This window comes from Chinchilla lanigera, unplaced genomic scaffold (genome assembly GCF_000276665.1).
Source record: "Chinchilla lanigera isolate Chin_1 unplaced genomic scaffold, ChiLan1.0 scaffold00019, whole genome shotgun sequence".
Taxonomy (NCBI): domain Eukaryota; kingdom Metazoa; phylum Chordata; class Mammalia; order Rodentia; family Chinchillidae; genus Chinchilla; species Chinchilla lanigera.
In genome coordinates, this window is record NW_004955420.1 from 25,210,922 (window position 1) to 25,238,676 (window position 27,755).

Sequence of the window (27,755 nt, forward strand, 5' to 3'; positions counted from 1 at the left end):
CCCTGCCCGCCGCCGCGGCCCGCGCTCCGCCTCCTCCTGCCTCGGCCTCCCGCCCCGCCCCCGGGACCAGCCAGGCGAGAACGCGCGCAGCGGGGGGAGGTTATCGGAGCGGAGCGCACGGACTGGAGGGCCAGGCGCCTCGCCCACGGGTGACACCGCCCACCTCCCGTGACGGCCACAGGTCGCGCTCGCTGCCGGCCAGGCTCTGTCCTAGGTGCTTTCCCCGCTACTGAGGGATTGAGCCCGGGCCTCCAGCCGTTTTTATTTTTAACTTATTTTTGAGATGGGGGTCTCCCCAAATGGCCCAGGTTGAACTCAAATTTGCAATCGCCCTACCTCAGTATCCCAGAGTCTTGGGATTACAGATATGTGCCAGCAAGCCTGGTTTCAGGAGCTTTCTAGAAAGACCTGAAAGCCACTTTCAGGCTATGTTATGTGAGGGGCGGTGTGGGGACCAAGCGCCAGGAGCAAGCAGGAGGGCAGAAAGAACCTGAAATGGCCTTCTCGGGGGTGGGCAGATTCCCAAACATCCCCCTGGGTTGGAAGCCTTTGGGGTGCTGTGGAGGTAATCACCCCCACATGCTCCAGGGCCCGCCTTAGGTTCCTTCAGGCTTTTAGGGTGGGCGCCTCCTGCTTGCCTACAGAGGGAGAAACTGAGGCTCACAGGGCAGCAGGGACAGGGACCTAGGCTTCTGTGTCCCCTTCCCCGTTCCCAGTTTGCCTGTGAAATACCCTCCCCACCATGAGGCAGGGGTCAGGTCTTTTTTTTGGGGGGGGGTGTCATCAGGCCCAGAGAGGTGCTGTGGGTCATAGGAACTGACCATCCTGGAAACCCCATCCTTGCCCTGTCTCCTTGCTTCTTGGGGACTCCCACATAGTCGGCCTCTGCTCCTTCTCCCTTGCTTTGAGCTCCATGCTGACATTTCCTGAGCACCGCCTCCCGCCCCAGGCCCTGGCAGGGCACGGTACCCACTGTGGCGAGGGACCCTAACAGTCAGGTCGGTCTGCGGTCTTTGAGCTTCTAAAGGGGGTCGGGAGTGGAGAACAGCTTGTGAGAGGCCGCTGTCCCGGGAAGGATGTGGGGTAGGGGAAACGGGGCATGGCCTCCTCTCTGAAGGGTGCCCACTGGCTTGAGGGACTGCGCCTTCTGACCGAAGTATTCTCTGTTACCAAGGCGGGCGACCAGAGCAGGTGAAAGACCGCGGCAGCCTTGTACCTCGGGGCCACTGCTGGCCAGGCCACACCAACTCTTTCTAAACTGGGGTGGGGTGGATGGTCTTGTTCCTGGGGCCCACTTGCCCCAGGGTGAAGTTCGCTGACCTCCAGGGAAGGTCTTCCACCCTGAGTACTTTGCCGTGGAGTAGAGGGGTGGGAAGAGAGGGGGAGAGGAGAGATCATCTGTGAAGTCCATGCCACTTTTCAGAAGAAAGGCCATGACACTAGGTCCCACTCTGTGCGTATTTTGTCTGGGCTAAGAACAGACATGGATTTGCTTAGGAGCGCAAGGCCACACGAGATGTAGTGGAGGGAGAGGCAGCCTTCATTAGGGTGGGATCTGAGTGGAAGATGAAGGAAGGTTTCTTTTCTATTTATTTTTTTTGATATTGTCTTACTACTTATTTCAGGCTGACCTTAAACTCAAGATCTTCCTGCCTCAGCCTCCCCAGTGCTGGGATTACAGGAGTGTGCCACTCGCCTGGCTCAGGAAGGTCTCTCAAAACATTTTAATCTGAAGAGCCGGTGCAGACGGGTAAGGATGGGTCAGGGCATTCAAGAGGCCAGCAGGGAATGAGATGTTAGTTTAGTACACAGACAAAACCAGGAGCAATCGACGCACTCTGTTCTCTTTTTCTCAGGTCTGATTCCACTCGTTGCTGAAGCTGATTAGCGTTGGACAAATCGAGCCTTAGCATGTTATTTATTTATTTTTTTTTTTAGGCTCCATATTCCCCCAGGCGAGTTGCGGGCCTTTCCGAAAGCACGTCATCACTGATTGGCTCTGAAGGAGTACCTGCGTATCCATCCTCGACTTGGATTGGCCGTGAGATCTCGCGCGACTAGAGAAAAAAAAATAGAACGTGTCGCGGGGAAGATGGCAGCCACTACGGCCGGTGTGGGCCGGCTAGAGGAAGAGGCGCTGCGGAGAAAAGAACGGCTGAAGGCGTTACGGGAGAAAACCGGGCGCAAGGTGAGGAACGTGAAGGGAGGGGCAGAGCCGAGGCAGCTAGCATTCGGGTCCAGAGCGGAGGGAAAGGACTAATAGGAAAAGACCGCTGTCGAGGCACGCATGCGTGGGCAATTGGCGCATGCGCGAGGAGAGGCGCCCGCCTACCGTATCTGGCTCTATGGGGCGGGGCTCTTTCGGGGCGGTGAGTCGTAACGCATGCGCGGGGCAGCGGTCAGTGAGCTGCCGGAAGTTTAGTTTCTCCCTTTCGGCTTGTTGCTAGGTCTACCTTCGGTTTACGACTAGGCATGTCGGATTTGGCGTGATTTGTTCTGTTCCACTGCCACACTAGCTTTGCTGAGTAACAGATCCTGCCCTGTTGTGCAGTGCAGAAATCCAAAAGAAAAACGGTCAGGGTTTATTGCAGGGAAAGAAGAGGGGCGCTTGCTTGTTTTTTCCCAGAAGCTCCTCTGCGGTGGGCCCACCAATTCCGTTAGTTGCCAGACTGGGAAGCATTTTCCCTCGCCTTAGTTTGCTGCCAAAATGCCGCGAATCCATCTCTGCTTTAGTTGTCTTCCAAAGCAGTGCGGAAGCAGAACTCTGAAGCTCACTCCCCGTGTGCAGATCCTGCCTGGTCACTGGAGGCGGCTGTGGGACTTGGGACTGTTTGCTTCCTCTGTCCTTGAGCCTTCAGGAGTAGGAGTAGCAATTCCTGCCCGTTCCCTGTCCCTGGTTTATTCGGAGACCTAATGTCACAGAGACCACAGCGGGAGGAGGCTGTTAGTTCTGTTTTTGGCAGGGCCAAAACTGTACGCAGAAGTGGCAGGTATCTGGGGACACTTTCTAATTTCAAAACAAAAACCAAAACCAGGCTGCTTAGTCTGGCCCATTTTCCCTCATCATAGCTGCCTGTGCCCTGTGGGAAAGCGAAAGGGGAAGCAACGAGAGTGAAAGCCGGCGTCGTTGGCTTCAGCATTTGTTGGCAGCCATGTGAGCTACCCTCCAACTGCCTGGTCCTGGGGAGCTCAAAGGTCGGCTTTCCCAGGCAGTACCAGCTCCAGAGACAGCCGCTTGCTTGCATTAGGGCTCATGTTATTGGGGCTGGGTTTGAGGTCTGAATACAAAGTACAAGATAGCGACCTCTTAGCTTACTGTGGTGGGAAGGATGTTCCCACCCCTCAGGAGAGCTGGCCTTTAAAGATTTTTATCAGTGGGGCATGGTGGTGCTCACTTGTAGTTCCAGCACTCTGGGAGGCTGAGGCAGGAGAATTATAAGTTCAAGACCGGCCTGGGTAATTTAGAAAGACTTTGTCTCAAAAAAAAAAAGACGGGGGATGTATCTCAATGCACAGCCCCTGGATTCAATCCCCAGTACCAGGGATGTGCACATGCACACGTGCATGCACGCATGCACAAACTCTCTTGCAAATAAAATAGGGCTTGGTATTTTTTTCTTTATTTAAAAATTGTAGTAAGAGCTGAGACCGGTGGTGCACACTTGTAATTTCAGTACTTGGGAGACTGAGGCAAGAGGATTGCTGCAAGTTCGAGGCCAGCCTGGGCTGCAAAGTGAGTTCAAGGCCAGCCTGAACTACATAGTGAGACCCTGTCTCAAAAAGACAAATATAAATTTTTTTAAAATGTAGTAAAATGTACATAAAATTTATAATTTTACAACGTAGAGTGCAACAGTATTAAGTACATCTACATTGTAATCACACCACAGGCTGTTTTCCGAACCTTTTCATCATTCCGAACAGAAACTCTAGGTATTAGAACAGTAACTCCTCATGCCTCTTTCCTTCCCTCTGGAATGCACTGTGGTGTCTGTGGATATGAATTGACTACTCTAGGTACATTATGTAAGTTGAGTCATGCAGTATTATTTCACTTAATCTAGTGTCTTATCCGTGTCCTAGCAGGTGCAAAATTTCATCACTTTTTAAGGCATTTTGATGATCCATTTATCTACTGATGAGCAGTTGGGTGGCTTTCACCTTTTGCTTGCTGTTGGTAATGCTGCTCTAAACGTGGAAGTAAGAACAGCCATTTGAATCTCTGCTCTGACTTCTTTTGGGTGTATACCCAGAAGGGAATTGTTGGATCACACTCTGTGTCTAATCTTTTTTTTTTTTTTTTTCTTTTCGAGACAGGGTTTCACTATACAGTTCAGGCTGCCTTTGAACTCACTTTGTAGCCCAGGCTGGTCTCAAACTTGTAGCAATCCTCCTGCCTCAGCCTCCAGAGTGCTAGGATTACAGGCGTACATTACGACCATCCGGCTGCCTGTCTTATTTTTGAGCCGGGGAAGTAGCCACAGCTTGGAGTAGCCCGCGTTTGCGGTGAGCTCCCGGTTCACTTCCATCAGCCCCGCGTTCCTCCGTGCTGGGCTGCTGCGCTGTTTCCAGTGTCCTGGGTTAGGAACGGAGGGAAGCAGCCAAGCCTTGATCCCCCAGGTGCGGGGATGGGCGTGAGGTCCCAGGTGGTTTTCTCCTCACAGGCTCCTGGCGCGGCCTTGTGTGGAGAGCGAACAGCGCTGTGCGGAGGGTTATTTGCTGCTTATGTGACTGCAGCTTCTGCCTTTTGTGGTTCCTGCGGTGCTCATTCATACTAACTTTAAAGGGAATCTGTGTTGGGACAGGTAACAGGACTCGAGGCTGTGTCATCCCTGAGGATGGTAAAAAGGAAAATTAAATTTATGGGAACTACTTGACCCCTCTATTCCTGATGTGAAAAAAATCTTTTTTTTTTTTGAGGCAGGGTCTCACTATGTAGTACAAACTGGCCTTGAACTCACAGTAACCCTCCTACCTCAGCCTCCCTCCTGAGTGCTGGGATTACAGGTGTGCACCGCCAGGCCCCACTTGTGTCTAATCTTTTGAGGCTGCAGGCCCCCCATAGTGGTTCCCACAGGAGCTGGGCCATTTCACATCCCCAGCAGCAGGGCACAAGGGTTCCGTTCTCCACCTCCTGCTCTGCACTTCTTCTCTCCTTTCCTTTTTATTTTTTTAATTAATTAATTAATTAATTATTCTTGGTCTTTTTTGAGATAGGGTCTCACTGTGCAGTTCAGGCTGGCCTTGAACTCATTTATGTGGTGCAGGCTGGCCTCAAAGTCACAGTGATCCTCCTACCTCAGCATGCACCCCCATGCCCGGCTTCTCCTTTCCTTTTTAGATTATAGCCATCCCACTGAGTAGAAGCCGTGTCTCACTATGGTTTTGATCGCATTTCCCTAATGATCAGCAACGCCGGATGTCTTTTCATGTATTTATGGCTGTGTGCATGTTGTCTTTGGAGAAATGCGTATTCAGTCTTTTACTTGTTTTGAAAATCGAGTTGTGTGGGCTTTTTTTTTTTTTTAGTTGTTGTTGTAGAGGTGTAAGAGTTCTTCATATAGCTTGGATATTTACAACTAATCAGATATATGTTTTGCAAATATTTTTCCCATTCATTAGGTTGTCTTCCTAATAATGTCCTTTAATACATGGTCATCCCCTCCTCACTGGAGATTGAACCTGGAACCTTACGCATCATAGGCAAACACTCTGCCACTGAGCTACACCCCCAGCATTTTAATTTATTTATTTTTTTAGTTAGTTAGTCTTTTTGAGAGAGGGTCTCGCTGTGCAGTTCAGGCTGGCCTTGAGCTCACTTTGTAGCCCAGGCTGGTCTTGAACTTGCAGTGATCCTCCTGCCTCAGCCTCCGGAGTGCTGGGATTACTGGCATGCGCCACCACGCCTGGCTTATTTTTTTATTTTGAGAAAGAGTCTCAGGGTTGCCCAGGCTGTCCTTGAACTCATGATCCTCCTCCCTCAGCCTCCCAGGTAGCTGAGATCCAGACATACGACACCACACCTCCAACTTTGGATTTTTATATAGTTTTTTTTTTTTTTTTTGTACCAGGAATTGAACTCGGAACCTTTGCTTGCCACGCAGGTGCTTGTACCACTGAGCTATATCCCAGGCCCTATATACAGTTTTTATCATGTTGAGTTTCCTTCCTGTCATAGTTTTTTTTTTTTTGGTCTTTTTGAGACAGTCTTGCTATTTTTTTGGTCTTTTTGGTCTTTTTGAGACAGGCCTTGTGCTCACTTTGTAGCCCAGGCTGGCTTTGAACTCGCAACAATCCTCCTGCCTCAGCCTCCTGAGTCCTAGGATTACAGGTGCCACCACACCCAGCTGTCATAGCTTTTAGAGGATTTTCTTTTTTTTTTTTGGTACCGGGAATTGAACTTGTGACCTCGCGCTTGCCAGGCAGGCACTTGCGCCACTGAGCTATATCCCTGGCCCTTGAGGGTTTTCTTAATCCTGAAAGGGAGTTGAATTTTGTTAGTGCTTTTTCTGCATCACTTAAAGTGATTGTGTGGGTTTTTTCTTTCATGCTGGTAGTGTATGTAGATCAAATGTTTGTATGTTGAATTGTTCTTGCATTCTAGGAGTAAATCTCACTTTGTCATGGTCTGCCGATGTTTTAATAGTCAGTACTTATATGGTGGTGCATACCTGCATTTCCAGCACTTGGGAGGCTGAGGCAAGAGGATTACTAGTTTGAGGCCAGGCTGGGCTACATAGCGAGAACCTGTATCAAAAAACCAAAAAAAAAAAAAAAAAAAAAAGGACTGCGGAATTCAATTTGCTAATGTTTTCATGAAAATATTTTTTACTATCAGTATTTGTAAAGTGTGTGTGTGTGTATATATAATACATATATAAAATTTTCTTATAATGTCTTTGTCTAACTTTGGTGTCAGAGTAATGCTGACCCTTTAAAATGAGTTAGGAAGTATTCCTTTCTCCACATTTTTAGGGATGAGTTTGAGGAAGATTTGTACTGCTCCTCACCATGGGGTGTTGTGGCTGTAATTCATTCCTTCCACAGATGTAAACGGAGCATCTGTTCATGTAGGCATTTAGAGCAGTGGTGGCAGCAGACAGTCCGCCCCAGGTACTTGCATTCAGCTGGGGACACAGAGTCACGCCAGCCTTATTAAGTCTTAGATGGAGAAGGCCCTGTGGAGGAAGGGTGCTTCCAAAATGCTGATGGTTTAAAATTCTTTTTTTTTTTTGTTTTTTCTCCAGTACCGGGAACCGAACTCACGACCTTGAGCTTGCCAGGCAGGCTCTTTGCCGCTGAGCTAAATCCCCAGCCCCTGGTTTAAAATTCTTGATTAACTATGATGCTTTTTCAGAGCTGACATTGTCACTGACATCGGTTGCCTGGCTTTGGTCTTGTCAGTGAGTAGGTGGGAAAAGAGTTTTTTGTCAGTTTTCTTGACACTTTGTGAAGCAGTTCTGGAAGTTCTCTTTCATGAGTGTTGTTGAGGGCTGTGATCAAAAATACTGTTACTGCTGCTGCCGATGCCATCCACCAAAAAGGCAGGATCATAAAAACATGATGCTGTGTCCTCATCCACCTTATTCATCAGCTCTGGCACCGTGCAACTCCTGGCTCTTACTCAAAGTCCCGCTTTTTCTGTCTTCCTGGCGCTGCTGTGCATGTTTTTATTGTGTTGCAATCTATATAACAAAAAACTTGCCGTTTTAACCATTTTCCAGTGACACTAAGTATATTCACAATATTGTGCAACTATCACCACTATTTCCAACACTGTTATCAACCAAACAGAAACTCCCATTAAGCAATAACTCCCATTTCCGTCTCCCCCAGCTCCTCATAACCACTAATTTCTGTCCCTAAGAATTGCCGATTGTAGGTACTTCATGTCAGAGAGATCATGTATTGAATAATGATGGGATTAAGTTACAAGCATATGCCACCCCACCCGGCAGGTTTGTTAATTTTGATGAAGCCCAGTGTTTCTTTGTGGCTTGTACTTTTGCTGTCATATTTAATCCCCATAGTTCTTGAGTGACTCTTTTAAAGATTGTTGCAAGTGCCTACCACAGAGCTCTAATGCCCAGCCCTCGGTCGAGTTTTGTCAGGCCAGGCGCTGCGGGGAGAGGGGAAAGGTGAGCAAGCGTCGGTGTTACTGAGAATCAGCCTTCCAGTCCCTGGAACCTTGCAGCACACAGACGTCAGGGGGCTGCGGCCGGAAGGGGGACTGGCTGCTGCTGTAGATAAGATGCCGGGAGCCTCCTCTTCAGAGGAAGTGCAACACGCTTTAGTTGATCTTTGACATGACCACAGTCGCAGGTTCAGCTCTTTTGTGGCCTGCCTCTCCCAAGAGTGCCCCTGTTTGCCCTGCAGGGCGGCTTGTTGCTGGTTCCCTACTGGGCCTAAGTAGCTGGCAGATCCTTCGTTGAGTCCCTGCTGTGCACATGGATTTGTTGGAGGTCTCAGGATTTGGGGCATGGCACTGGTTTCTGTATGGTTTTATCTTCTTCCCCTCCCCTCCCTGCCCCCATCAGATTGTAAACTTACAGTTTTTTTTTTTTTTTTGACACAGAGTCACACTATGTAGTTCAGGCTGGACTTGAATTCACTGTGTAGCTCAGGCCTGCATCAGACTCACAGTAGTCGTCCTGCCTCAGCCTCCTGAGTGCTGGGATTCCACCACGCCCAGCTTCTAAATTTCTAATTTAGTGGTATAGTGGATGGATCAGAGTCCTGAGGTTAGGGTTACACTGCTTCCGTGTTACTCACCGTAGAGCTCTGTGGCCGTTTTCACGTGGCTGTATAGTTTTACAAAGCACCTCCTTCTTAGCCCCTCTGACATGACTGCTGTGAGGATTTAGAGGTACTGGGACACCCAGGGCCTGGACAGGAAACCTGTCTCCTGGACTCCGGCTAGTGCAAGCCCCTAGGGGAGGGGGTTGTGTTAGGGATGCAGCACTGTCTGAGCGGTGTCCTGGGTGACAGGTGGAAAGACCGCACACAATATGAACCGCTCCTGCTGGCCTCTTTGTCTGGGGACACCTGAGCTGTTGTACCCGAGCTGCCCTTCTCTCCAGCTGGGAGTGGGTGAGCAGTCAGGCTGTGTGCATAGAGCCCTGCGGTGGCCTCTGCAGTGCTGTCCAGTAGGTGCTGTGAGGTGAGACTGTCCTCTGCTGAACTCTTTCCTCCTCGGCCGTCAAGTAGAGGCTCCCTGGTGGTTAGCTTGGCATAGACCCTTGCCGCCTGGCTGCTGGTTTTCTGTGTGTTGGGCTTGAATTGGGCTTCTCTGGCTGCCCTGGGCTGGACAGAGACTGGCTGGCTGGCCCAGCAGCCCCTTAGGAGCTGGGTGTAGCACCCAGATCAGGGCCAGTTGTCACCTTTTGGGCTCAGCAGCAGCTCCTGGCTTACACTGGAAGAGACCAGAGCAGGTCCGCACAGTGGATCTTTGTGCAGTAAGGTTTTGGCATCCATACTGTCCAGTCCCACAGCCAGGAGCCACATGTGGCTCTCAAAACGTAGCTGTTGTGGTTTTAATTTTCATTAATTTCTACTCAAGCAGCCACATGTGACTCATGGCTGCCTCATGTGATACCACATCTCTGCTGTCCCAGCCGCCTCGCAAGAAACCTTGTCTCTGCCAGAGTTCCATTTATTGAGAGCAAAGAGGGCGAGGGCAGCTGGGAACCCAGAGGCCACTAGCAGCCTGGGAACCCAAGCGGGGCAGGGCTGGACAGGGGTTGGTGCCCAGGGGTGGGCACTGGTGGAGTGTGGAGCAGCTTGGAGCGGAGAGGAGGCCCTCGCGCGCTGTGGAGGAGTCAGGCTTGCCCTCGGCCTTCGCATGCGTTGCCCCTGCCCATGCCCAGCAGCCTGGTGGCTGTCAGCGAAGGAGGTCACTGTGTCCTGAGGTGCCGGCCTTTCGCAGGGGGCAGCCATAGCATTTGTGTGGTAGTCCTCGGCAGGATCTCTCCACCTGTTCAGCCCCAGCAGCAGCCTTCAGGGGAGTTATTGGGCCATCTCTGTTTCAGGACCAGGAAATGCGGAGCTGGAGGAGGCTCATGCAGTGCCCATTTGGGTTGTTGCTGACCCTAGATTGCCCCCACCACCCTGCCTGCCCTGGGTGCCTGGGAATAAGCAGCCCCCCGTCAGGGGCTCCCTCTGCTCACACAGGATGGCCGTGAGGCGTGCTGTGGAGCTGTGGGCCCGGTGGTGCTCAGCTCCCTCTGTCATATCGCTGGGCCCTGGCACAAGTCTGAAGCCCCGACTGTCCGCCTCCACTGTAGAGTTGAGATTCGACTCAGTAGCTGGGTGATGAGAAGGAATGAATGTCGATGTGGGTCCTGCACCAGGGCTTACACACAGGCCTCTGTTAAACCTGGGTGTCTGTCTTTAATTCCTCATCCTCTCAAAGGTCCAGACCCCCCAACCCTCTATACTGGGGGGAAGGTGAGCTATGTTCGTTCTTTTGTTTTGTTTTGTTTTGTTTTTTTGAGACAGGATCTCACTATGTCATTCAGGCTGGCCTTGAACTCACCATGTAGCCCATACTGACCTGAACTTGCAGTGATCCTCCTGCCTCAGCCTCCCAAGTGCTGGGATCATAGGCATGTGCCACCATGCCCAGCCTTCTACCTAGGTTCTGAGGAATCAAGATGTTGCTTTCATCCCAGCCACAGTTCTTTGAAAGTGAAACTTGAAGAACTCAGCAGTATATTCAGAAGACAGCAGTGAGCCGGCCTGGTGGCACACACACCTGTAATCCCAGTGCTCTGGGAAGCTGAGGTGGGAGGATCACAAGGCTGGGCAGTTAGCAACTTTGAAACGCTGTCTCAAAGTTAAAAGAATTTAAAAAGAGGAGAGCTGGGGATGTAGGTCAACGCAAAAGCTCTGGATTAAATCCCCAGTGCCACAAAAGAAGATAGAGGACCGAAGATATAGCTCAGTGGCACAAGTGCCTGCCTGGCAACTGCAAGGTCCTGGGTTTGATCCTTGGTCCTGAAAAAAAAAAAGAAAGTGGATTTGCAGAGTGCCAGCCAAGATGGGGTGTGCTGTCCTCCTTCCTGCTAAGATCAGTGTTCTCTGCACTCTCAGGGCCCAAGTGCTAGAGGGCAGTGAGAGTGGGGACCTTTGTAGGCTTGGGGTTGGTGAGCCAGTGTGCGGTTTCAGATGGTGTCGCCCTTGCAAGGGCCTTGACATGGCTGTGTGCGAAACTGCGCCGGCTGAGTCAGGCTCCCAAGGCCGCCTTTGCCGTGGGAGCATCTGGGAAAAGCTGCAGTTTGGTATCTTTGGTCCTCTGCAGACCGCCTGTTGTCCTAGGATGTGTCCAGAAACCAGAGGGACTGTAGGGTTGAGGGCCCCCACCCCAAGATGGTCAAGTGCAGGGCAGAGTGACTTTTCTTTTTTTGAGAAAGGTTCTCACTTCGTAGTCCAGGCCGGCCTTGAACTCACTGCAATCATCCTGCCTCACGAGTGCTGGGATTGTAAACATGTACTGCCACACCTGGCTATGACTTCCTTTTTTAACTGATGCAAAACATTTATTCCAAGGTGGTTCTTTCATGGAGCAGCTTTGCGCCTTAGCAGACTTGTGACAGGGAGAGTGACTCTGCAGGGGCAAGCAAGAGTCTGACTGTGGCCACGTTTTGGCTGAGACATCCCTAGATATCTGAATAGCCTCTGGCCTGGAGGTTGACACATGTGTAGACAGGATTTGGGCCGCAGGTCTCAGCCAGGCCTTGGAGGACAGAACCAGACACCAGAGAAGGCTGAGCATTGTGGCCTGAGGTCGCTCTGGAATTGAAGAGAGGACTGCAGGTTGGGGGAGGGGCTGAGAAAATCAGGGGGTAGGGGGTGGGGAACTGGGAGTGGGTCTTGGTGAGACAGGCAGCAGGCAAGCTTGGTTTTGCTGTTTCAGAGGAGGGGGGCGACCCTGAGGGGGCCCTGCTGTGCCTTGCGCTCCTGTCCTCTGCTGAGGCCTCCCTAGCTGCCGCCTGTGAGACCTGCTGGTCCTCCTAGAGAGGCTGCACTGTGGGAGCAGTGCCCTTGAGCCGGCTCTGGCCTGCCCAGCCCTCCTGTCCATCACCTGGGCTCACCCGAGATGTTCAGGGCTGTGGTCTCCCCTTGCCTCCAGGTGGGTACCCCTGGGCTGTGCTCCACTCAGGCGGGGGGTTTGCTCACGGCTCCCTGCACTGTAGGTTGCCTGGACAGTTTGCCTTTACCTTCGCTACCCTGGGCCGGAAGAGAGTCAAGTCACTTCCTCAGCTGGAAGATGGCCCAGGACCCCCTCTGTAGGCATGCAGCGTGGGAGTCGGGAGATGGGCAGGTGCTAATTCAAGGCGCACTGCTCTTTCTGCTGTCTGCTGTGCTCTGGCTTTAGTCCTGGTGAGAGATGCAGCAGCTGAGACCCAGAGAGGCATGGATGGTACAAGTTACACAGGACCTAGTCCTGTCCCCTGAGCTGCCCTGGGGAGCCTTGCTCCTGGCTGTGTGGCTGGTTTCTGGGCACTCCTCCCAGGGGTGGGACTGGCTCTGCAAAAGGCAGCAGGCAGGAGAACCCCTCCCCTCCTTTAACTTGGCCTGGTGGGCTGGGAAGAGCCAGTGGCCCCTGGGAGGCTGAGCACCCACTGGAGCAGCTCAGGGCTGCTCTAGGTCCTTCACATGGTGCCTGCTGAATAGCAGAAGTAGTGGTAGACAGCCTAGGACAAGGCCCTTCGCTCTACACGGGAACCGAGTTCCCGCCAGTGTAGAGTCCCCTTTGGTGACTTCAAGGTTTTAACTGGTCTTCCGTGGCCTTGCTGGTTAGGGACAGGGAAATAGAAGCAGAGAAACCTTGACATTCAGGCATGTTCTAGTCTTTCCCCTTAGCTTTGGCAAGAGAGTTTGTGTGACCTTTCTGGTGAATCCTCCCATTGTGGGGGGGCAGGGCGCATGTCCAGGCAACTTTCTGGTGGGTGTGCTTAGGGACCTCTGTGTGAGTCTTCTCTTTGGAAAGCCTTTGTCTTACAGTCCTGTAGACTGCGTTAGTTCTCACTTTAAATTTTAATGGTTCTAATCTTAGTGTCTAAGTGGGTTTAGGTTTTTAGTGCTTGGTTTTGTTTTTTGTTTTTTTGAGACAGGGTCTTGCTATGTATTTTAGGCTGGCCTCAGACTCTGGGCAATGTGTCTTAACCTCCTGAGTGCTGGGATTACTGGCCATTTATAACAGTCTGAAGTGGCTTCCTTTCTTTTCTTTTTGTCTTTTAAATTGAGACGAGGCTTAGCTCCTTAGTCCAGATTAGCCTTTTAATTTACTATGTAGCCCAGACTGTCCTGAACCCATAGTCCCTCAGCCTCCTGAGTGGTGGGATTCCAGGTGTGTACCACCAGCCCTGGCTTGAGGTGGCATTTAAATTGACGTACACTGTACATGGTATACACAGATCAGCCCAGTAGGGTGCCCAAAGCGAACGTGTCCCTGGAGTCAGTCACACAGATGAAGACGCAAACACTTCCGCGTCCCACAGTCCCTCCTGTTGTTCTCTCCCAGAGGGAGCCTCTCTGAGCTTCCACCACCCCCGCGGAACCATGTGCAAATGGAATCCTGCTTTACACCTTGTTTTTCGTCTAGCCTCTTTCCTCCGTCGTCATTTCTGGGGCCTTGGGTGGTGTAGCTCAGTCTCAGCATGGCAGCGTTCTACGGACCTGCAGGCAGGGCTCTCTCTCCAGTTTTCTATATGTGCAGATCAGTAAACGTGCACTCCATAGCTGCAAGGTAGATGCCAAGGAGTGGAATTGCCAGGTCACAGGGTGACTGTCACTAGGGTAGATCCTGCCCTAGTCACTTTCCCGGAACTTCAGTATCATTTCATGTTCTGCAGCAGTGCGTGAGGCTGCCTCTCCAGAACATGGTCGGGTTCAACTCTCCCTTCAGCCACACTGCCCCATCCCTGTGTGGTTAAACTCGCATGTATCTTCTCAGCAGTGAAGTTATGAACATCTTTTCATAATTTCTGTGACATGCCTCATCAAGTCTTTTGCCCCTCCCCTTTTTTATTGGGTTGCTTGTGACTTCCTGTTGATTTCTAGGAATTTATTTTTAGTGCGGGGATGCTGAAGATTGAACTAGGACCTCTTGCATGCTAGGCAGGTGATTTATGACTGAGCTGCATCCCAGCTGGTTTCCAGGATTTGTTTTTTTTTTATTGAGACAGGATCTCGCTATGTAGCTCAGGCTGGTCCTGAACTCACTATGTATCCCATGCTGCCCTTGAACTTGTGGTGATCTTCCTGCCTTAGCCTCCTGAGTGCAGTGGAGGAAGGACTAACCCTAGTCCCTCGGGAAGGACAAGGACTAGCTGGACCAGGCATGGGCTGCCTTGTGCTTTGTCATCCAGACGAGTCCGAACTCTGGACTGATGGGTATTCTTGCTAGAAATCTGGGTTGCCCTGAGACAGCTGCTTCTGAGTCGGTGTTTCAAACTGGCACGGTATGTTTTAAACAGTTCTTGGCTTTTAAGGTTCCTTAGCTTTCCAGTTTCCTGTCCCTCCTCAGGGAGGCCTTGGTAACACCAGCCACAACATATAATAGCGTTGTTTAAGTCACCAGACTGGGCGGCTGAGACAGGAACATGATAGCGCCGACATTTGGACTGGACTGGGATGCGGCTGAGCTGTGGTTCAAGCCCTAAGAATTTCAATGCGGAGTTGACATGCAAGTCCTTAATTCATTGTTTCTAGGGAAGTTGTGTGCCCCTCCCCACTCAGTTTGGGCTGTAGAAGGACCCTACCCACACCTCCGGTGTACACCCTGCACCCTGGCTTCCCAACCTGCATTGCCATGCACACCCCACTCCTGTATCCCACATACACCTTCCAGCTCATTACCCACGCTGTGCCCCCCACTCCTCGGCACCCGCGGGCACCACCCCCACCCTTCCCGGTGGAGTGGAGCCTGGTGTGAAGCCAGCCAGGGCTCAGGCCTTGACCTGGCTGCAGCAGAGACAGCGCTCTGCTCTTGAAAGTGCTCCAGGGGAAAAGTAGTTGCTGTGGAGATGGCGTCTGTGGGGAGTAAGAGCCATGCTCCAGGCTCCAGGGCTGTTTTGATTCAGGCTGTAAAGAGCTATAAAGTGTGGCTCTGTCTGGAGAAAGTGCACTTTCCTTTGCCCTTTCAAGGACAGCCCCCGCCCTCTGCTGTTGTGGTGCTGGCCCTGGTGCATTCTTGCAGTCATTTGAATTCTGGAGTCCTGACCTAGGCAGGTGCCTTCTGCTCTGGGAGTGAGAGCCAGTGCAAACTGCTGGTCCTGTGGGGAGCAAGGGTGAGAGTGAGGACAGTGAGGTGAGGCTGGCCCCAGGGAGGCTGTTACAGTACAGCATACTGCTTGATGGCTTGAGGCTTGCAGCATCTGCCTGGAGGTGGATGCTGTTTGTTTTTGGGGTTTTTTTTGGCGGGGGAAGTACTGGAGATTGAACTGAGGGCCTCACACTGAGCTACATCCCCAGACCTTTTTTAAAACACTTTTTGAGACAGAGCCTGGCCAAGTAGCCCTGGTTGGGCTTAAACTTGGAATCCTCCTGTCTCAGCCTCCCAGAGTGCTGGGATTAGCAGTGTGTGCCACTGCGCCTACCTTGGAGGTGGAAACTTTGAGCCTCGTGTGGATTCAGGTACCCTGCTTCTCTTCTGGGTTTGGCTGATGGATCTTGGTCCCTGCTAGGCTTGGTTCCCTGGGCCACATCCTCCCAGAACCTGATCCAGCCATGGTGCTGGAAAGCCTGTGAGGGGCGGAGTGGGGCCAGGGTGAGGAAGGGACCAGGAGCAGAGCCAGAGGGGAGAAGGGGCCTGAACTCTGCCCTGTCCCCAGCCCCTGCACGCTGACTAGCCGCCTCTGATAGAACTCAGGTCCTCTGCATGCAGGTGGACAAGGGTGCAAGGGCGAGGTCTCCTCCGGGCACATGGTGCAGCGTGTAGCACAGTGGTGAAGTGTGCGTGGTGCAGGTGCCATGTGACCCTTTTGGGCAGTGAGATGGCATCATCCTGAAGACACACAAGTGCCAGCCTTTGTCATTGTCACATGGTTGGTGCTGATGGAGACCTTGCTCTGTGCCCCCTGGAGGTGGAGTCACGCACTTGCCTCAGAGAAACCAGAGAGCGCCCAGGGTCCAACGGCAGGCACTTGGCAGAGCCAGACTTGACCCCTGATGGCTCAGCCGTGTGAGCCTTTCAGCTGGGAGCATGAGTCAAAAAGAAACACTTTCCCAGGAAGTGGTGTAGGTGAGGATCGTCAGAGCTTGCTGGCGCACTGTCTCCCTCTACAAATAAATGTGCCGGTCCTGACTTGTATCTCGCATTGGTTCTCATTAGCATCTTATCCCTTGTAGATCACACTAGACACAGCATCTTGCTTTCCCTTGCAGACTGTGACAGTCTGAACAGCAGCTCATTCGAGGTTAAAATAGCTTCTTGTCTCCCTGGAGCTTCAGCACATCTGTTCCTTGGTAAACCTCTGACTTGCCTGGAAATTGACTTGTGAAGAATTTGGCTTTCTAAACATGGGTGCGAGGTTGGGGTCCAGGACATTTCACGCTCAGCTCCATGGTGAGATAGAAGGAATGGGAAGGTGACCCTCAGACGAGGTGAGAGCCTTGGCCTGATGTCTCAGCTGCTGGCCTTTGGGGTGGTCAGGAGACTTAGGGAGATGCGGGGCCCACCTCACAGAATGCTTACCTCCAGCCCCACTCTGGCTTTTCCATTTGCAAAGCAGGCATCGGAATCTTTGCCCTGTCTGCATGCCAGGGTCTCCTACAGTCAGACAGGATGTGGAAGGAGGGTGCTCTGACCCTACTTTGCTATGAGGCTACTGCTGTCGATGGCTCTGTGTGCCCAAGGCATTCAGCTATAAGCAACAGAAATCCACTCTGGCTGGTTTTAGGAAAAAACCAGATGTTATATACACTGGTTTGTTGAGGGAGAGAGAGAGTGTATGAGCTATCAACTTGAGTCCAGAGACCTGAGGTCTGCGCCCAGCTTCTGCCGTTCTCTTGCCCCACACTGCTTAGATCTCTTGTGGCCCTTAGGACACTTGGCGTGTCTGTGTTATATGAATGTTTTTTTCCTCTATTTCTTCTTTTGACTGGGGGTGGGGTACTGGGGATTCAAGCCAAGCCCTTCACAGACTGGTACATCCTCAGCCCTTTCTAAAAATTTCTTAATTTTGAGGCAGGCTCTTGCTAAGTCACTGAATTGCCCATGCTGGGCTCTAACGTGCAGTCCTCCTGCCTCGGTCTCCCAGAGTGCTGGGATTACAGGCCTGTGGCACCACACTTAGCTTCTGTTTGTTCTTCTTCAGTCTTGTTTGTGTCTAGAGCCCACTCCCATGACCAGATTGGCCCTTGGGCAGTTGAGCACTTCCTCCTCTGAGTCCCCACTCCCCAGCTTAGCCCCTTGAGGAGGATGTGCTCCTACTTGGGCTCCCCATCTGCACCGTGTGCTAGAGCTGTGAGCAGATTCTCCTTTGCTTGGTGCTGTTTATAACTCGTTCTCTGACTGGTGGACCTAGCTTACTCTATACCAGATGCCATCTGGGGCCTTTGCAGCGCCCCCAGCTTGTGCTCTTCTTCTTCCTCGGCAGCCCTGAGAAGAGATGGGCACGCTCCTCTGGCTGTTGTGCAGAAAGCACACCTGAGCTGGGTGCTGTTTTTCAGGAAGCATTTTGGAAGCATGACGCAGTCGGGAAGCCTCTTGTGGACACCTGACCTGCGTGGCTTCTGTGTGCTGTGAGCCGTGGCTGAGCCCCTAGCTGTGCCAAGCCTGGTTGTCTGAATGGGTGATACCACTTTACCCCAGTAGCTGTCAGTGAGAGAACTGTAAGCAGAGCTCCCTGTGCTGTGCAGCTGGGAGGGGCTGCCCTCTGCTGTTCTTGGGCTTCGAAGGTGGCCTGTGCCACATCCGGCTTGTTCTTTCAGTGGCCTAACCATTCACCTTTGCCTTTTCCTTTCTGGCCCCCGATGAGTGCTGTTTATAAATAGCACTCCAGTCAGCTGTTGCCACCTCCCTGACTTGTGCTGTATCCAACTGCATCCGGCCTTCGCTGGCTGCTCAGTGCCCTCCCACTGCACCGGTGCCCTTGGGTGTCCCCTTGCTCTCTGCCTGGACACAGGCCTCAGCCTTGTTGTCCCTGTTCCTCCCAGGGACCTCAGCACCCCTCGCTGCCCACGTGGCTTAGATACTTCCAGGGTGCTCCAGGCTGCACAGGCGCCATCTTCTCCTCGGGTCCCGCCACCCCAGGCACCTGTGGTGATGTCCCTTCTCTGTGCCCTTCCCCTGAGCCCTCCCCCTCTACTCCTCCTGTGGCAGCAGGCTCGTCACCATTCTGCCTGCCAGACGACAAAGCTCAGAAGGTACCAGTTAGGCACGTGGACTTGGGAGCTGACTGGACTGTGGTTTTTCTCAGGGGAAGGCATTCTTAGCTTTTGGGACAAGTTTGGGGGCTTATCTGAAAGTCTGTAGGCTGCAGCGATATCAGAAACAGGAACTTTGGGGAGGGATTGTGAAGGGTGGCCTTCAAGCTTTGGCTGCTCCTCTCTGGAACCCCCACTCCTTTGCTCCCACCTCCTGCCCCACCTGGTGCCTCCACACAACACCAGGGTTGACAGCTAGCTCTTCCTGGTGTCATTTCAGAGCGAGGCTCCAACCAGTAAGAGGCCCAGAACAGTGACTCCGGTCATGGAAAGCACCACGGGCCACAGGAGAGCGATGCGTGCAGCAGTGTAGCGAACTCTGGTTCCCATCCAGGGAGACCTGGACTCACAGACGGAGACTGTACACATGGCATGGTTAGGTGTTCACATCTGGTGCTCAGACGTGATCTTGGGGTGCTTTGACCACTGTCCACACACACAGGAGAGACCTGGGCATCTCAGTTGGACCCAGGCTTTGAAGAAGCCGGGGATGATGCAGGTGCCAGGAGGCAGGACGTGGTGTGGCTGGGAAATACCTCTCCTTCCAGTAACTTGTTCCCTTCCTGTATATCCGTTGGCCCACCTCTCTTCAGGGGTGCTTCTGTCATGGGAGAAGGCCATGGGAGCTGTTGGGGTTGGTGCCTTGCTTGCCAGACACGAGGGCTGGCTGTTGGCAGCTATCAGGGAATTGTTGGGGACCCCAGAACGGGTGTACACGGGTACATATGGCAAGGGTGCACATGTGAGGCAGAGGGGTATCATCTGCAGGGCCCCTCGCTGAGGTGTTCAGCCCTCGCTATTGGTTTGTACCTCATCCTGGGATGGTGAATGTAGACAGATGCTACCCTGTCCCATGTCCTGGTTACCAGCAGGTGCTCATGGGGAAGAGTGCAGCCTGTGTGCTCCTCAGGCCAGGCGCCAGCCCGATGTCCTCAGGAACAGAGACGGGATGGCTGCTTTGGTCCCCAGAACTGCCCTGCTGCCCTCTGCCATGTGCCTGGTGGCCCCAGCTGTCCTCTGTGAGGCAACGGAGGAGGCCCCAGCTGCGCTGGCCTTGCTCCGGGCCTTGTGGTCTGCTCGTTCCTGCGCCATGGGAGCCTGGTAGGAAGGAAGTGCTGGTGGTCGTGAGTTCTGCTTTGTGGCAGAGGCAGCTTTCTCCTCCCAGAAGAGGGCCAGGGTGAGAGGGTGGAAAGGGGCGGCTCTGCCACTGAGCTACATTCTCAGCCCAGCACTGGTTCATTTCTTCTCTTTTCCCCTCTCCCTCCCTCTCTCTTTCCCTTCCTCCACTCCTTCCCATCCTCCTTCTCTTTCCCTTCTGTCCCACTATGTGGCCCAGGCTGGCCTGGAATTCCCCATCTCCTGCCTCACCTTCTGAGTGCTGAGATTGCAGGTGTGCATCATCGTCCCTGGCTACCGTTGGTCTCTTTCTTCACTGCAGTTTTAGCCTCAAGTGCTGGAGCTGTTGGTCCTGATGTGGTGACCTGGTCTCTGTGCAGCGCCAGGCTGCAGGGGTCACCAGAACACACAGCTTCAGACCATCTTCGTCTTGTCCTCCAGCAGCACTGGTCTGTTTGCTGAGAATGGTCAGTAGACACTGACCTGAGCACCAGCCTTGGCTTCCTGTCCTCTCATCGAGCCGGGTGGCCTGGAGACTCTGTTTAGGGTTTGAGTACGGTCAACACAGCAAGCCACAGGACGGGTTCTTCTGGTTTCTTGTGTTTATTATTGAATCATTTTGACAACAGAATGGTGTCATTTGAGCCTGTGAAGTCTTGGGCTGACTGTACACATGGCATTGCCACGGTCACAGCCGTGGTTCTGGCATGGCTTTGGTGTGTGGACTTTCTGCCCTTGTGTTCCTGTGTGTGTGTGCCCATGCTGCTGTCAGGCTGCTGTCTGCATTGACCCTGCGGCCCTTGGCATGAGCAGCTGGCCTGCCCACCTGTGCCCGGTGGAGTGGACGCGTCTGTGAGTCCAGGTCTCCCTGGATGGGAACCAGAGTTCGCTACACTGCTGCACGCATCGCTCTCCTGTGGCCCGTGGTGCTTTCCATGACCGGAGTCACTGTTCTGGGCCTCTTACTGGTTGGAGCCTCGCTCTGAAATGACACCAGGAAGAGCTAGCTGTCAACCCTGGTGTTGTGTGGAGGCACCAGGTGGGGCAGGAGGTGGGAGCAAAGGAGTGGGGGTTCCAGAGAGGAGCAGCCAAAGCTTGAAGGCCACCCCGCGGGGAGTCCTGGCAAGCTCAGGCTCTGTGGCTCCTCATGACTTCTTAACTGATGGCCTGCATTTTTCCTTTCTGTGAGAACAGAAAGGAATGCTAACCTTACTCAAGTTTTACAGTGATTAATGGAATAATATTGATTATGTTCAGTAATATCAACATTACCCAACTAAATGAAGAATCAGTTGTTTGGCGTGCTTTTAACATTTAATGAAAATAACAGCTGTTATTGTAGGAAATATAGTAGAACAGAAATGAAGAACATTTGGGTCCAGTCCTCCCCAGCATCCCTCTTCTCATTTAATGGAACCTAGTTAAATTTTATCCTGCTGCACCCCCAAGAAGCGGCAGGGCAAATTTTGCAAGACAGAAGTAGGGTTCTTAGAAGGGAGGGAATAGATCACCAAGGGGTAAATGAGCAGACATGGCGGTGGAAATGACCATGTGACAGCAAGGGATGGGGCTTCTGGTTATCTCTGTCCCCACTGTCCTGAGCTCTGCCTGAAGGGAAGCGTGTGGCATGATGTGCGCAGCTCTGAGTCTCGGCGTGTCTGTGCCACAACCTGCACTCGGTGAACGTCGTGCACGGACCCTGCAGGAGGCTTGGATGGTGGAGTGGAGGAGAGGCCCCAGCTCGTGAGCTGGCGGGTAGCGTGAGTCTTCTGCCTCCCCACTGTCATTCACTTTGTATCGGCCCAGCCACGGGGGCCCAGGAGCTGGGGTGCCATGGAGGGCAGGCCTCTCAGAGCGTCCAGTCTGGATGAGACAGGTGGCATAGTCTCATGCACATCCAGACAGAATCAGGTATCTGGGGTGGATATCGTCAGATGGCCTGGGAAGAACACCATGCTGCTGAAAGTGCTGTAGCCAATCCAGCCACCCAGGGGAGTTTCTAGATGGTTTAGAAATGAACGATTCTGTGGCGAAACCTTCTGGATGTGGGGCCTGTTTTCCAGCCTGCCGCTCACCCTGGGCAGCACTCTGCCTTTGAGCGACAGCCCTAGCTCAAGGGACTCGTTCTTACTTTCAGCTTTTTTTTTCAGACCTAAAGATTAAACCCAGGGGTGCTGTACCCCTGACTGCACCCCAGGCCTTTTATTTTTCTTTTGGAGACAGGGACTTAGTAAGTTGCCCATGTTAATCTTAAACTTACGGTCCTCTTGCTTCGGGCTCCTGTGTAGCTGGGATTACACATGTGCACCACATCTGACTGAGCCTTTTTAAATTTTTTACTGGTAATTCAAATAATAATTGTATATAATTATGGGGTACAGTGTGGTATTTTGATATATGTACCGATTATAGAAAAATTTAACACCTGGCCTGTCAAGCTAATTCACACATCAATCAGTTCCTGACTTACCGTTGTTTTGAAATATAAACTTGTAAAATCTGTTTTTTTTTAGCAGTTTTGAAATATATAGCACATTATTCACTGCCCCATGTGGTCACCATGCTGTGGAGTAGATCTCTAAAGTCACTCTTCCAGTGTGCCGGGAGCTTTCTACCTTTTGATCCACATCTCCCCTTCCCCCACTCACCTCCCTTGAGTCTGCTTGCCCTGTCTGCTTCTGAGTTTGCCTTCTTTAGATTCCACACGTAGGTGAGGTCCTTCAGGCAGTGTCTCTCTGTACTTGGCTTCTCTCACTTTGCATCCCCTCCTCCAGCTCATCTGTCCTGTTTGTTTGTTTGTTTGATTGTTTGTTTGTTTGAGACAGGGTCTCGCTATACAGTTTAGGCTGACCCTAAACTGACAGTGTAGCCCAGGCTGGCTTTGAACTCATGGCAATCCTGCCTCAGCCTCCTGAATGCTGGGATTATAGGTATGTGCCACCACACCTGGCTTCATCTGTCCTGTTTGAAGTGACAGGGACTCCCTCCTTTCCCGGAGAAAATAGTATTCCATGTGCCTGTGTGTGTGGGTGTGAGCATGCATGGATGTGAGCGCATGTGGGTGTGAGGTGCATGCGTGAGTGTGAGGCGCATGTGTGAACGTGCATAGGTGTGTGCCACACTCCATGTTTTCTTTATTCCTCACCCGTTGATGGGCACTTAGGTTAGTTCCGTTTGGGCCTTGTTTTTAAAGATTAAAAGTAGCCCTAAAAAGCATTACTGAGAAAAGATAACATGTCCCATTCACCTGAGCGTTTTTCTGTGCAGGCGTTCGGGGCCCATTTCTGGCTGGTTGGTTTGACAGTGACAGGCCTTCCAGATCTGCGTGGACCCAGATCCCCGTGGATGCAGTTTTGGGGCGGGCACTTGTTACTCTCTTGTGGCTCCTGGAACTCAGCTGCCTGCTCTCTTGGGGCTTCTTGAACAGGATGAGAGTAGGGAGTAAGAACATGGCCCCAAGGAGGAATGGAGCCATGGGCTTGGGACACCCCAGGGTGCCAGGCTGTTTCCCAGAGGCCATCAGCTGGGGTCTTGGTGACTTTACTTATTCCTCAGCCCACATTAGCAGGGGAGGACACAGGTGAGCGTGGGCCTCACGAGGAAGGCCTGGCCTGGCCTGCCTCCGGCAGTGAGGCGGGGTGGGAGCCTCTTTTGGCCTGGCTGTGCCGAGGCACCGGTGCAGGTCCGCCACTTGTGCAGGAGTGAGGGAGATGGTCTGCCTTGCTCTCCACAGGACTTCGAGGGGGTTATTTCCTGTTGGGGCTGGTAGAGGTGAGAGGGGTCCATGCTTCTCCACTGTGTCGCATTTCCAGGTTCCAGCCCAGCCTGGGCAACTTCACAAGACCCCCGAGGCTCTAGCTCAGAATTGAAAACTAAGGGGAGGGGAGGTAGTCCCACCTGCTTCCTGGGTTTAATTCCCAACCCCAGTACTTTGGGGAAAAAGAGTTGCAGGAGCCCCGCCCTGCCGCACCCTCCTGCCTGCCGGCTTCTCTGTCCCTTTGCCCCCTGGCTGCTGCTCTCAGCAGTCTGAAGAGCTCAGATTCTTACTCCTCCACGCCGCACCTCTTCACCTGGTACCACCCACCCCAGGCTCTCCTGGGCACCAAGGCCAGAATCTGCACCCTATTCTGCGGCCAGCCAGTCAATATTTGTGGACTAACAAAGATAACTCCTTACCCAGCGCTAGGCCGGTTTCCCGGGAGACTTGTGGAAAGACTAGGACCAGGCCTGGGGCCAGCTCCCACACTCCTGCAGCAGGACATCTGTGGCCCTGGGGCCTGGGCCATAGGGAGTGGACAGTGCGCTTTTACGAGGATCCCTCGACAGGCGCCGGCCGGCCTCGCTGCCTCTGCCTGCCCAGGCCCACCCTAGCCTGCCTCAGGAACGCTGCGCCCCTCTCTGTCTCTTAGTCCCGCCTCCCTTCTCAGAGGCGCCTGGGTTTTCCAAGTGTCTCTGGCTCCTCCCTGTCTCCCCACGGCCTGACCTAGTTCCGCCTCTTATCTGCAGTCCTTATCTCCATTTTCCTAGCTGGGCACTTCTGTTTTTCTCTGTCATAGTCCCTTGGGAATGGCTGTGCCTGCAGAGTGGAGGCTCTTAGCTGGTCTCAGCCTCAAGCTTGGTGGTCCCTGGCCTCCCTGCCCCACCGTCTGAGCCTGCCTCTAGCCCAGCCTTTAAGGGGAGAGGTCAGCAGACCCAGATCCCTTGCACACCCTGCCTGAAGCGTCTCCAGTGCTTGTGACACTGCTCTGTGGGCTCCCTGAGCCAGGCGACTTGTGCTGTGGCCCTGCTGCTTTCTCTGCAGCCCTTGCCTTCCTGGTGGGGCCCAGTTCTCCTGTCCCTCCGGCCGTTCACCCAGCCTATGGGTTTTTTGCTTCCTCTTATAATAGGGCTGTTTTGTCCATGTGACTGTCCTTGTTCTCATTGATGAGGAAATTGAGGTGGGGCAGGTGGTGTAACCTGCCCAAGGCCACAGCCGGAACAAAACAGCCAAACTTCCCATCCTAGGCTGCTTGTAGGCCGATTCAAGCGTGTAGGTGCGGAGGGTGAGACAGCAGTGCCCCAGGAACTCTCGCAGGGGCTCAGAGCAGGCTCGGGAGAGCCCTGAGCCCAGCTCAATCTGGCAGAGGGAACTGCCGTGTCTAGCCAGGGACGAGGTGACGGTCACCCCACAGCTTATCTTCCCATCTCTGGGTTGAGTCAGGCTCCTGTGGCTGCCCTACTACCCAGGTGCCCTTGGGACTCAGCTCCCAGTGTACCCATAGAGAACATCACGGTACCCCAGCACCCCAGAAGTTGTGGAACCTGCCCTTCTTCAGGCGTTATGGGTGCCCATCTCTCTGTCTCTGATTTTCCCTCACCCTGGGCTCAAGTTAGAACTGGAAAGGCTCAAACTTCCACCTCTTCTTGGAAGATGAGGGTTTGAGGCCTTTCCTCTATCTCTGTCTCTCTGTTTCTGTTTGAATACTGGGAATGAATCCAAGAGCACTCCACCACTGAGTTACATCCTTGGCCCTTTTTATTTTTTGTTTTGAGACAGGGTCTTGCAAAGTTGCTCAGGCTGGCCTCAAACCTTTGATCCTCGGGTCTCAGCCTCCTGAGCAGCTGGATTACAGGTAGGCGCCACCACATGCTGCTTCCTTGTTTTTTCATGATTGTTGTGCAAAGGGCTGATTCCCACGGAAATGTCAGCAGCCCTCTCAGCAGCCTGTATGTCCATCTGGGTGTCAGGACTTGTTCTGCACCTGAGCTCCGTTGTGTCCTGGCTAGCTTAGGAGTGGGCTAAGCCTGGGAGAGATGTGGCTCTGCTGACTGGTCACAGCTCCCTGCCCGCTTCAGGAAGGGAGAGCCCCGGGCAGCAGCTCCTAAAACCTGAGCCATGGGTAAGCAGCCCTCCCTCGTGCCCGTGCCCCTGAGGACAGTAACCTTAAGCAGATAGCCAGATAGACCTGGGTTCCTGAGCCGTTCCCGCCTGCACCCCTCCCTGCCGTGGTCATCCTGGACCCCAGTCATCCTGGCCGGCTGTGTGGGTCTTTGCAGTTCTCCCTTGCAGGATTCTGCCTCCTGCGGTAGCCACCCGTTCCTCCGTTGGACACCGAGGATTGGGCTGGAGGGTTGCTGTCTTGGTTACTTTTCTCTCATTGCTGAGACAAAATACCTGACACCCAAAATGAAGGAAGGAAAGGTTTATTTAGCTCACAGTTTGTGGAGGTTTCGGTCCTTACTCGACTGGCTCCAAGGCAGAGTAGCACATGGCAGAGGGCAACAGTTCGTGGCTCCGGATGGTAGTAAGAGCAAGCCTCCCTCCCTCCTACTGTGTGCAAACTACCCTCCCCAGGGCAGTGTAGCACTCACGCCGATGAATCAAACATAAACTCTAGAAGCCCGCCCCATAACTTGGTGAGGCTTTAGGGGGGCATCCAGACACAGATCATAACAGTTGCCTGTTCCCTGAAGCCCCACCCTTGCCACATCCCAGGGGTGTAGAACACTCAGGGCCCAGAGCAACACTGTCTGCATCTGCTCCTTTGGGTGCACTGGAGTCCTTGAGGGTGGGGCGCGTGCTTTCTGTGTCCCTGCACCTGAGGCAGAGCCAGCATAGCACAGGGCGGGGGCTGCAGGAGAAGGAGGACCTTTCTGAGAGCTGGTGGGAAGGGCAGCGGGAAAAGACACCGCATTCACTTTCCCCCGCCACCCTCCTGGCTGCCTGGCTGTTGGTAACTGCGCTGGTGACAGTGGCCCTGCCTCTGGGCCACAGTGAGGCTCCATGCTGCCCTGCTCTTCTGTCCCTGCAGCTGGTGGTCAGCGAGTGAAGCCTCCTTTAGAATGGGAGCTGAGGAGCAAGCCCATCATCACACGTCTGAGGAGATGGAGGAGGTCCACCTCAGCCAGAGCGCTGACATCATCATAGGTCTCACAGGCATTAAAAGGATAATAAGGAACCTGCACATTTGTCTTCCCTGCAGTCTGGAAGACTGAGGCAGGAGGATTGCAAGTTTGAGCCCAGCTGGGGCAATTTAGCAACTTAGTGAGAGTCTGTCTCAATTGTCTGTGTAAGGGAATGTTGTGTAAGCCATTTCATGCCAGTGAACTCAGTGGCGGGTGATAGATGGGCAGTCCTTGAAAGGCAGTATTAACAACACTGACTCATGAGGAAACAGAAAACTATGATTTTATTTATTTTGGGGCTCTGAGGCTTTAACTGGGGTCTTGCATATCCTACGCATGCCAGCACCACTGAGGTGTACCCCCAGCCTAACAACTCTATTATTTTATTTTATTGACTTTTAGAGATGAGATCTGACTATGTTGCCCAGGCTGGCCTGAAACTCTTGGGTTCAAACAAACATCTTGCCTCAGCCTATCCATGCTGGAACTATAGGTATGTGCCCACACCTGCATCTAAAATCCTCCTACCCCAGCCCTGAGCTATGTTCCAGATCTTCTTTTTTTAATTGTTTTTGTCTTTTTGAGACAGGGTTTCACTAGCCAATTCAAGCTGGCCTTGAACTCACTTTGAAGCCCAAGCTGGCCTTGAACTCACTTTGAAGCCCAAGCTGGCCTCAAACTTGCAGCAGTCCTTCTGCCTCAGCCTCTCAAATGCTGGGGTTGCAGGCATGCATCGCCATGCCTGGCCAAATCTTCTTTATTTTCTTCTTTCTTTTCTTGTTTTGATGCAGTGTCTTACAGAGTTGCATAGGCAAGGCTTGAACCTGTGATCCTCCTGCCTGAGCCTCCCCGAGTAGTAGAATTATAGGCGTGCACCACCGTCCAGCTTCTAATTTTATTTGCAAAAGTGTTGTCTCTGCTAAAAGCATTTCAGACATTAGAAAGCAGTTCAGTCAGGCTTTGTTGGGCCAGAGCAGTTCATGCGACCCCTGCGGTCCCACACAGAGGCTCCTCCTTCCTGCAGGCTCTGCAGGGCAGGAGCTGGTAGAGAGAAGAGATGATTGGTGAGGGGTCAGGGTGGGATAGTCCTGGCTCCAGGATGGCCCCGAGGTGCCCCAGGAGACACAGGCACTGCTGAAGACCTTGATGTGAAGAGGAATGGCAAGCAGTGCTGTCGGGGTGTGGGGGTGGGGAGCGGGGGGGTTGCGGGGGTGGGAAGGAGCGCGTGGAGCAAGGGGGCAAGTGCAGAGGCAGCGTGGTTCTCCAGAGCAAACACTGGCTAGAAGGGGGCGAGGGCAGGCACGGGGGGTCGTTAAGGGTCC

The 27,755-nt window shown here is 52.9% G+C and overlaps 2 protein-coding genes across 4 annotated transcripts in view; one reads left to right on the plus strand and one right to left on the minus strand.

The window, feature by feature from the left end:
- Positions 1 to 1,966: 1,966 nt before the first annotated feature.
- Positions 1,967 to 27,755, plus strand: part of Ccdc12 (coiled-coil domain containing 12) — a 44,846-nt gene continuing 19,057 nt past the window's right edge. Inside the window, exon 1 of the mRNA XM_013513389.1 lies at positions 1,967 to 2,188. Coding sequence (XP_013368843.1) covers positions 2,093 to 2,188 — 96 coding nt within the window. The 5' untranslated portion in view covers positions 1,967 to 2,092. The remainder of the gene's footprint in view (positions 2,189 to 27,755) is intronic.
- Positions 11,838 to 20,111, minus strand: LOC102018733. 3 transcript variants are annotated; one of them, XR_001233696.1, is made up of 3 exons: positions 19,801 to 20,111; positions 15,603 to 19,530; positions 11,838 to 12,378 (listed from the first exon to the last, which is right to left on the minus strand). XR_001233696.1 is itself a non-coding variant. In XM_005383418.2 (3 exons), the coding sequence occupies exons 1-3, from the start codon at positions 19,831 to 19,833 to the stop codon at positions 14,698 to 14,700; spliced, it is 759 nt and encodes a 252-aa protein (XP_005383475.1). In that variant the 5' UTR covers positions 19,834 to 20,111; the 3' UTR covers positions 14,219 to 14,697. The 3 variants fall into 3 exon arrangements, 1 of the variants encoding a protein (XP_005383475.1); XR_260751.2 differs by lacking the exon at positions 11,838 to 12,378 and adding an exon at positions 14,219 to 15,278; XM_005383418.2 differs by lacking the exon at positions 11,838 to 12,378 and adding an exon at positions 14,219 to 15,278 and having other exon boundaries at positions 15,603 to 15,747.

Coding starts and splice junctions, on each gene's coding strand:
- LOC102018733 (XM_005383418.2), bottom strand. CDS start 19,833: ATGATGCACACCTGCAATCTCAGCACTCAGAAG. Junction 15,748..19,800: donor GCAATCTCAGCACTCAGAAG/GTGAGGCAGGAG, acceptor CGCCCCTCACAG/GCTTTCCAGCACCATGGCTG. Junction 15,279..15,602: donor TCAAAGTTTCCACCTCCAAG/GTAGGCGCAGTG, acceptor TGCTCCCCACAG/GACCAGCAGTTTGCACTGGC.